This window comes from Natrix helvetica (genome assembly GCF_964273705.1).
Source record: "Natrix helvetica genome assembly, chromosome: 7".
In the NCBI taxonomy this organism is placed as follows: domain Eukaryota; kingdom Metazoa; phylum Chordata; class Lepidosauria; order Squamata; family Natricidae; genus Natrix; species Natrix helvetica.
The window spans coordinates 78,489,021-78,498,244 of NC_138558.1; the positions used below are offsets into that span (position 1 = coordinate 78,489,021).

The following is a 9,224-nucleotide window of genomic DNA, read 5'->3' on the forward strand; positions in this document are numbered from 1 at the left end:
CACAGGTAAGCAGGCGGGGCGGAGCCTCGGCGGACGGAAGCCCGAAAAACGCCCCGAGAGATTCACAGCCAGGCGGGGTCGGATCCCGCGGAGGGGGGAGGAGAAGAGGAGCAGGAGAAGAGCCGCGCGCCGACGCCATGGAGACGCTTCCCAATGGAGACCTCTCTCCCCCTCCCCCGCCGCGGCGGCAAGGCGTCGGCCACTCCTGGCCGGAAGTCGCCCAGCGTGATCATAGAGTGGGACGTCCAGTGTGCCTCGCGAACGCTGCGTCTTTGCATGCGCACCGCGTGTTCCCCTCCGCTAGGGTTCGGCTTCCGTTCGCTCTGAGCGCCCTTGCCAGACGCGGCTTCCCTCCACAGTTCGTGCTCCGCCTGCTAGGTGGGTTTCTCCCCCCCCCTCTTCCCACCTGGGGCCCCAGTTCTTCCCCTCCCTTCATGAAGGCATGCAGGGAGGGGGGGGGGGGCGGGCCGCGGGACCTCCGACAACGGCCGAAAAGGCCTCCCAGCCCCTGCGAGGCTTCCGGGTGGGACAGGACGGTGCGTGTGTAAGCAGGGGCAGTCTTCTCTTCGGCCAGCGTTGCTCCCTCTCCGCCACACTTTCCCAGACTTGCTGCTCCGAGTTAGAGCAATTTTTTTTATCATGTTTGTTTTTATTTATTTATTTATTTATTTGTCAACAGGTACAAGGAAAGAAGTATGAAAACACATGAAAAAATGTCACAGATAAATGGATACAAATAAGCAAACATAGCCATAAACACATAAAAAGAGTACATACAAATGGAGACAGTAGGACAGGAATGGTAGGCAGGCTGCTGCCCTTATGCAGGCCCCCTTTACGGACCTCTTAAGAAATGCGTAAGGTCCACGGTGGACAGTTTAAGGTAAAAGGTATGGGGGGGGGGGTTAGAGGAACTAACAACAGGATCAGGTAGAGTATTCCACACATTTACTACTCTATTGCTGAAATCGTTTTTCCTATTTTTCCAGATTAGAACAGATTACATTTAGTTTGTGTGTATGTTGTGCTTGGGTAGTTTTTATTCTCTGAAATAGAATTTCTAACCCTATATTAAATACAATGTCAGATTGTTAATTCTGTTCTCCATGTATTTCCAGGATTTGTTGAAGACTTCGAAGAAGCAGATACAGTTTTCCAGAATGGTGTTTTTCACATGCAATGCCTGCGGAGAAGCCCTGAAGAAGGGGCAGGTGGAAAAGCATGTGAATATGTGCCAAAACTGTCAGTGTCTGTCTTGCATGGATTGCGGGAAGGATTTCTGGTAGGTTGAAACCGGCCTGTGTCTTCATCATTGGCCCTGGGAGTCTTTTAGGGAAGCTTTTCAAGAGGCTTCGGCAGTTGCAGCATCAGGCCAGCCTTGTCTGAGCACGAAAGTTAAAAGGCCTGGCTAGTGGGCTGCCTGGAAGCTCCAAAACTGTGAGCAGGACTGGGATGTCCAAAAAAAGAGGAAAAGGCCCTGTGTTATTACCAAGAGTTCTCCAGCCTGACCTGAGGGTTACAGTAGAAGCATTGGAACTACAACTTATCCCCCTCAATCAGCATGCTTGGCTTTATAGCCAAGGCAGAAACAGCTAAAATAAAATAAACATCCGCTGTATCTCACATTATAGGGGAAGAAATCTCTAGGAACATCTGGGAAAGTAACAAAAAGGTTAATAGAGCCCAATGTGGGCAAACTAGAAAATTGACAAGAGATAGGAAATAAGAGAGTTAATATAATTTATTTTGAGAAAAGGTAAATCTGGAAAGAGGAGGGGGAGAAATTTAAAACTTCCTAAGGTCAGCCTAGATAATTGATTATCTTTTAACTTGAACATGATCTTGAATTTCAGCATATGCTCAGAGGTTACTTCTTCAAGTAGTGCATCTGTTTAATGCTCGATTTCAGGGGGGGGAGGGGGGAAAGGGGGGGTTTAACCACTGAAAAAACAGCAAATTTTTCAGGAGTTACAAAGCAAGTGTAATGGTGATCATTCAGTCTCAAAGGCCCTCTGTGGAAGTACTCTTATCTTCAGCTGCTTCCCAACAGCAATAATGAAGGTGCTTATCTAATCTCTAGGAGAAAAGAGGCACTCTGCAAGGGGGGGGGGGGTTGCTGCAGAGAAACATTGCTTGCAAGCCCCTGCCTGGCATTTGGGCAGCATTGAAAGATGTTGGCAGGTGGTCCACCCTGGAGAAATATTCTATAAGGAGAAGGTGACTCTCTAAATGCCTCTCTGCCAAGCAAGTTCTTTGCAAAGACCAACCTTTTCCAACCTTTTACCCTGGAGAAAACCTTGACACAATTTTCAGGTCTCAAGGGTATTCCAGAATAAAAACAAAAATATATTTGTACTTCACAATACAACTTATTTCTAACCTGCCAAATCCAAATTTTGAAATATTTACAGCAGAGGAGCAGACAATCAGCTGAGTGGAGGCGGGCAAAATTTCCCACCAACTAGCATTGCACGGCATAAGAAAAAAAAACTTACTATTTTTTTCCAATCATACCCTCTTGTGGAGCAGTTGGGGAAAAAGCTACCTTAGACCTACTAATGTTTTTCAAGTTAGTTAGGCTGCTTTAATATATTTCAGCAAAATGTTTGGGAAGAGCTCTGGAAAGTGCCTTATTTAAATCTGCATTTACAATGCAGGGATGATGATTATAAATCCCATGTGAAGTGCCTAAGTGAAGATCAGAAGTATGGAGGAAAGAATTATGAAGCCAAAAAGCCCAAAGGAGACGTCAAGCAGCAGGAGTGGACTCAGGTGAAATAAACCTAGCACGCCACAAATGGCGTTTATTTTTTTTTTTAAAAAAAACTTGTTATACCCCACTCTTTCTATAATGGCAGCCAAGTAAAATTAAGTAATGTAACATAATGCTATGCGTAGAATTATATCAATTTATTACATGAACTTCAGCATTTTAATTATATTTAATCCTGTAGCAATTCACAATATAAAATTCAATGCGACAATAGGAAATATAAAATGTTCTACTGGTGTATTACACAGTCACATTAGCCTGCTTTTCATTTGCAGAAGATTCATGAAATAATAAAGGAAACTAACATTAATGTCAAAGTTCGGGATATTTTACAACAGATGTATGCATACGACAATATTCCACGAAAGAAACGCAAATTTCAGGTATGTTCATGAGTTAAGTATTTATGCCTCATTTTTTTATTATGGTTCTTTAAAACAAAAGTAACTTCTCTTAAAGAATCCACATAGTTCAGTGTTTCTTAAATTATACTGTGGAAAACACATGTTTTGCAAATAATTTGAAAATCCCGAGGCCTTATTTTTTTAACTTGTTTAAGCCCCATTTAATTACATCTTTGTGCCTCCTAGTGGTCCCACTGCTTGAGCCCTCCCGGCCCCACTAGTGAACATGTCTGGGGTTAAGGAGCAGAGATGCCACTGCAGGCAACCTCAGGATGGTCAGAAGGACATGCTTTGGCCACTGATCACGAGTGCTGTACACTCGAGGGGATAAAGCCCATGGTAAAATTATAGCAGTCTATTTGGAAATTCTGTACATTTGGCTGTTAACAGATTTTGGAAGAAGTTGTTTAAGAACAGGTAGTTGTGGCTTTCTGCTGATTTACTACTTTTGTCAGAAAATGCACTTGTGTTCTGATTAAATAGAGCCCCCGTCCCCCTTTTCTGCCTAAATAGAACTGGATGGCCAACAGTTTGAAAATCCACAATACTACTCTACAGGATCAAGTATGGGATATTTTTTCAGAAGCAACAAGAAAGGTAAGAAAACCAGTTACTGCTGCATTTGGAATATATTGTGATAAGCACATTGGGGGAGTGCAGGAGGACGCTTGGCTCAGGATGACTAGTGGGTTTCACGTAATAGTGGCAATGGGATGTGCCAGGATTGCTGTTGTTAAGCTATGGGGTCACATAATGTGGTGCATTACCACCAGATTGCTTAACTATGGAAATTACTGTCATCAACTGAGGACTTACCTGCATGTATATTTTGGTTTCTTTAATACTGGAAGATTAAAGGAAATAAACTTGAAATTTGAGAAGGATTCAAGCCAGATAAAAATTGTTCTATTTGTCTTTTGAAAACGTGTTGAAAATCTGATAAGAGAGACCGAATATAGATGGTTGGTAAACATTTTTTTCTCTAGCCAAGTAAATGAAAAACATGGATCCTGCTGCCCTAGCTTCCAGAGAAGGTTTTCATTGGCTATTCCTGAAGGTCCTCCTCATCATCTCATTTTCTGAGCAAAGCCAAAAATTAGTTTAAACAAATATCAGAAAATGGAGCATAAATAGATGATGTGCTATTCCCACACAGGGAGGGTTGCTGGGAACTGGTGAGCTATCTCCAGTTGAAAGGTAGAAAACCTTTAAAAAGAGTGAGGTGTTCATTTTCAGTCTCCTTGACTCTAATCAAATACTGCCAGGTGGGTCATGCAAAACTCTGCCTTTCAAATGCATACTCATTTGAAATACTCATCTTAATTTCAGTGAAACTTATTTCTCTCAAATGTTTTTGCTGTTTGTTATCAGTTGATTTTAAGTGCCAGTTCCATGTAGGAATAGTATGTTTTAAATTGTTATATAAACTTATATTTTTCCTGTGTTTGCATTTTATTCTTTTTGCTATTTTTCTGTTTTGGAATGGTTTTAGTTGTAATTCATTTAGAGGTCTTCAACTATTGAAACAACAGAAGTATAGTAGGAGTAATAGAAATAAATAGACTTCAAATGTACTAATATAATATTGGATTTGTCGTGGTGATATATAATCCACTCATTTCTCCAACAGGAAACACTTGAAACCGAATCTGTAAAAAATGTAATTATGCCTGTGGCATCAGAAAACAATATCTCAAAGACTGAGAAACCAAAAGAGAAAAAAAGTAAAAAGGAATTAAAAGAGAAGAAAAGTATCAGAAAGTTAAAAGCTCAGCAAGAAAACCTGGAATGTTTAAAAAGTGAAAAATCTCGGCAAGACATTCTTGAGGAAGGCGACATAAAAATGCCCCAGAGTTTGAAGAAGAAGGTGAAGCAAGAAGCAGCCGGCTTGGTCAAAGTGCCAAGGGAGGGAAATGGGCCAGAAGCAGAAGCGGCTGAGGCAGAGGCTCTCTGTGGGAAGAAACGCAAGAACAGCTGCACCAAAGGTCCTGACGTGTTTTTCCCTTCTTCCTAATTGTAAAAGCTCCCTTGGAATCCTGCAGCAAAATCCATTTATCTTCCTCCATTAAACCATTGTTGGGGAAAGAAAGTGAAACAGGTTCTTTAATAAGGCTAGTGAAATTAACAGCCTCGGGGAAGGCACCCTTATATTACATGAAGAAACAGGAAAGTGGTGGTGGGTTTTTTGGGGGGGTTGGAATTAGACCCAGCAACGGAGAAAAATGTGTAAACCTTGCAAAACTACATTTCAGTGACATTGCCACATTGGGTAATGAAATATTTGTAAATAGAAAAGCAGATTCAGCTACTATCAAGATTTTAATATGAGGATGGTGATTCTCACCAAAAAGACCCTTCTATTTTTCCCCTTAATTTCTTGATATTTCTCTCCCTACTCCCCTATAATGCAGATGAGTCTCCCATTCCTACCAAAATAACGAACTCCTTTGAAGTGGAAAATAAACATCAAGGTAACTTGGAAGTTTATCAAAGCTGTGTATTATGATGATAATGGAAAGTGTCAGTTGAATCTTACATGCGCTAGTATTATGTTCAAAAAAAGATTTAAAGGCGTCCTGCCGTTAAAGGGCTGATCAGTAGCTGTTCACGTGTTCAAAATGGACAAAAATGGCGGTAAAAAGACACTGTTAAAGATTCCCTTTTGGGGCACCTGTTTGTTGCCAGAATTATTGGAAGGGATTTCGATTCTAATCCAGGCGAGATTTCAGGCCAAGGGTTCTGAGGAGAAGCTGCCTTGACTTCTTCTAGGCGGAGGGAGGGAGGCAAGCGAGAAGGCCCCTTGGCTGTCCCTTTTCCAAGCACTCCTTTGCTGGTACTGTTTTGAAGAGATGGGGTGGTTTGGTCTTATAGAGCAGCAGGGTTATTTTGAATAAGATGAGTCACATTGTGAAAACTAGATTTATTTTTCCAGTATGTTATTTTTTATTAAAACAGTATTAAAACTTACAAACTGGCTTTACACAGGGTTAACTGCTGCAAAGATTTTCTACATGTCCTATTGAAAGTATTGTATCATTCCCTTTGGCAGATGAATGGCTAACTGAATTGGGGAAGTCCAAAATAACTTGATATTTCATAAGTAAATCTGACATTATAATGAAGTCAATGTGGAAACCATTTTTGGATTATAATATTGTATGTGACCTTGCACTACATCCAAAATTTGGTGTTCTTTCAACATGGAGCTTAGCTTTCAGTGATTTGTTAAATGAGGTTTCATCTTCAATTCTTCAAATGGAATTGCTATAATTCCTAATCATCTATCTTCTGATTGACACAATGATTATTATTACTGAGAATAATTTCTTGTATTTTAAAATGATTTAAGTGCCATACATTTTAGTTATTTAAGATTAATGAAAATTTAACATTCTTATCTAATTTTGTGATGCTTGTAAATTTCTGTGATTTGTTTTTGGCTGGGGAGGTTGCTTTTTTCTCCCCCTTTTTGTGTTTCTTTTTCAAAAACAATAGTGAGGAACCATAATAATATGTAGATGCTGTATACCAGTCTGTATTCTAGGGGAGAATGATTTATGATTTTTTTTTTCAAGCAAGACGGCAGTCCCCAAGGCTGCCTTTGGCCAAATCGAAGCGTTAAGCAGTGTCATTCTTAACATTTTAGGCACCAGGATAGAAACCAGGAAACTGAGTTCTGTCTTGGGCAAAAAGCCAGCTAGGTAACAAAGTTCTGTCTCTTGGCTGAAGGAGGAGGCCATCACAAAGCACATCTGGAAAAGAGGTTTGCAAATAAAATTGGAACTGGTAGGCAGTTTCAGCAGTCAGCACTGACTTGAAGGCATACACATACAGATAAACGTATAAATGAAGTACTATTTTCAGTGACAATATTTTAACCCACGCTTGTTGTTGCAGAAACTTATTTATAAAAAAATACTTAGTGCTATGTTTGGTGCTTTTTTTAAAAAAAAAACTAAGTCAAAATGTAAGGAGATCATTTAAAGTATTTTTTTAAAATCAATTCTACAGGTAAATTCAACTGGAAAGGAACAATAAGAGCTGTTTTGAAGCAAGCACCCGACAATGAATTATCCATTAAGAAACTAAGGAAAAAGGTGTGTTGTATCACTTTATGAAACAATGTAAAATTGAAGAGGGAGCATTTTTGAATTAAAAGAAAAGTGCTTTAAAGTGCAACAGACTGGTAAATTGGTGTACTTCTAGCGTGCTATGAGTATGGGTTGCATTTCAGCCGTTTTATTGGTTGATATCTTTTTTTAAAAAAACTTGTGTGGTAAATGCACTGTTTGCCATCATTCATGGAATTGAAAATCAAGGTCCAATAGCTAGCAAGCCGCATTTTAGCAATGTGGTTTTGCAGTATTTATGCTCTGTACTTAAACTTTATTACTTAAAAATGGCTTGGACTTTTCATTTTTGAAAATGTAGATCTGAAAGCACAATTCTTGTACACATGATAGCACTTCCATTCATGGAAACAATTACTGATACTGTCTCCCCAAGGCAAGGTTACAGTCATTGTCCAATATATGAGCACAAACCCCAGTGTTTTCCCAGTGTAAATAAAATGTAGACCTATGGCTAACTCCTTAAAATTTAAATCCAGTGGAGCTCAGTGGCTCTTGCTTGCAATTCAATATCCTTAGGACGATAACTTTTTAATTGGCATTGTGCATTTCCTTTAAAACAGTCCTTCCTGTCACTAAATATCAACTTTTCTTAATCTGAACACTTTGCAAAATTATGAACTTTAAAACATGTTTATCCAGCTGAACCATTACAAAGATTTCTGGTACTTCATATGGGGGGATGGAGGGAATTGCATTTACTACCATAAAACTGTTCTCTGCAATTTGAACATCATATATTTTATTAACAAGTTTTAATAAAAGTGAGAGAATTAAATGTTATCAGAAGTTTGAAAAGAAGGCATCTATGGTAGTTTGTCTTTAACAGATCTAGATATGGGACAGGAGCCGATATTGCTTTTCAGGCTGCTCAGAATTGGTTGTAGGTGTTACTTGATTTTTGGCTTTTGTCTTCTTTTCCAAGTTCCATTATGTTGTTTCTAACTCTAGTGTGTGAGCTGCCTAGAATTACTGAAGCAGCAGAGTTCAGAGCCATTAACAGGGAAATGCTGCTAAGCCCGTGGCATAGTGAAAAACTACCATTTCCATTAATTTCCTAAAAACTGTAAATAGTTTGGATTTAGTCTAGCAGCCTGGTTAAAGTTTTAAGCACTGGAAAAATATAATTAAATGAACAGGTTCCACATTGTAAAGTTAAGTTTTAGGTGTAGATTATTTTCGATAGTTAAGCAAAAGGAAACGTGTAAATTTGCACACTTGATGAGCTGCTCACAATTTCCAAAGGAAAATGTTTGTCAAAACATTTAGAAAATTGGCTGAACTGAAAACAGTATCAAACATTGAATGACTTTCCTTTTCTTTTGTAGGTTATAGCTCAGTATTACGCAGTCACAAGTGACCATCAGAAATCTGAAGCGGAAACCCTAGCCCTGTTTAAGAAGAAAGTCAGCAGCAATCCTAACTTTAGAGTTTTAAAAGAAAAAGTTAAACTTCTAAAATAATTTTTGATCTGATTTTTGTACATTGTCAGTTTTATTAACAAATAGAAAACTTTTTGTTATATGGAAACAAAATATAGCTGTATTTGATTGTAAATTCATTTTCGTTTTTATAACATGAAAATTAAAGTTTAAAACATTTTGTAAATGACAAAAAACTCCATTGAAATATTTCTGTTATTAATCAAGAGGTACGTTTTCTGTTTGATTTGCTCTTCAGCCTCAGTGAATGCTGTCTTTCTAAACTTTTAAGGGCATAAGACAGGAGTCCTCAAACTTTTTAAACAGCGCAGTTTGCAGGTGACTTTATAGAGCACAGCGCCGTCGCGTGGCGAAAGAAGGAACAGCAGCCCTTTAAAAATGTTATTTTTCAACAAGAGGAGGGAAGCGATTCGAGCGCAGTTTGCAGGTGACTATAGAGCACAGCGCCGTCCCGTGGCGAATGAAGGAACAGCAG

At 39.2% G+C, this 9,224-nt stretch overlaps 1 protein-coding gene across 2 annotated transcripts; it reads left to right on the plus strand.

Moving 5' to 3' along the window:
* Window positions 1-206: 206 nt before the first annotated feature.
* LYAR (Ly1 antibody reactive) lies at window positions 207-8,925 on the plus strand. Of its 2 annotated transcripts, XM_081959680.1 has the most exons (9): window positions 212-378; window positions 1,119-1,282; window positions 2,658-2,772; window positions 3,049-3,156; window positions 3,691-3,774; window positions 4,808-5,162; window positions 5,589-5,648; window positions 7,189-7,274; window positions 8,636-8,925. In XM_081959680.1, the coding sequence occupies exons 2-9, from the start codon at window positions 1,161-1,163 to the stop codon at window positions 8,768-8,770; spliced, it is 1,065 nt and encodes a 354-aa protein (XP_081815806.1). In that variant the 5' UTR covers window positions 212-378; window positions 1,119-1,160; the 3' UTR covers window positions 8,771-8,925. The 2 variants fall into 2 exon arrangements, with proteins under 2 accessions (XP_081815807.1, XP_081815806.1); XM_081959681.1 differs by lacking the exon at window positions 5,589-5,648 and having other exon boundaries at window positions 207-378.
* The last annotated feature ends 299 nt before the right edge of the window (window positions 8,926-9,224 follow it).

Excerpts from the sequence above, each read along its gene's own strand:
- LYAR (XM_081959680.1), top strand. The coding sequence starts at position 1,161 with ATGGTGTTTTTCACATGCAATGCCTGCGGAGAAGCCCTGAAGAAGGGG. Across the intron at positions 5,163-5,588 it reads CAAGAACAGCTGCACCAAAG|ATGAGTCTCCCATTCCTACC; the intron begins GTCCTGACGTGT and ends CCTATAATGCAG. Across the intron at positions 5,649-7,188 it reads AGTGGAAAATAAACATCAAG|GTAAATTCAACTGGAAAGGA; the intron begins GTAACTTGGAAG and ends TCAATTCTACAG.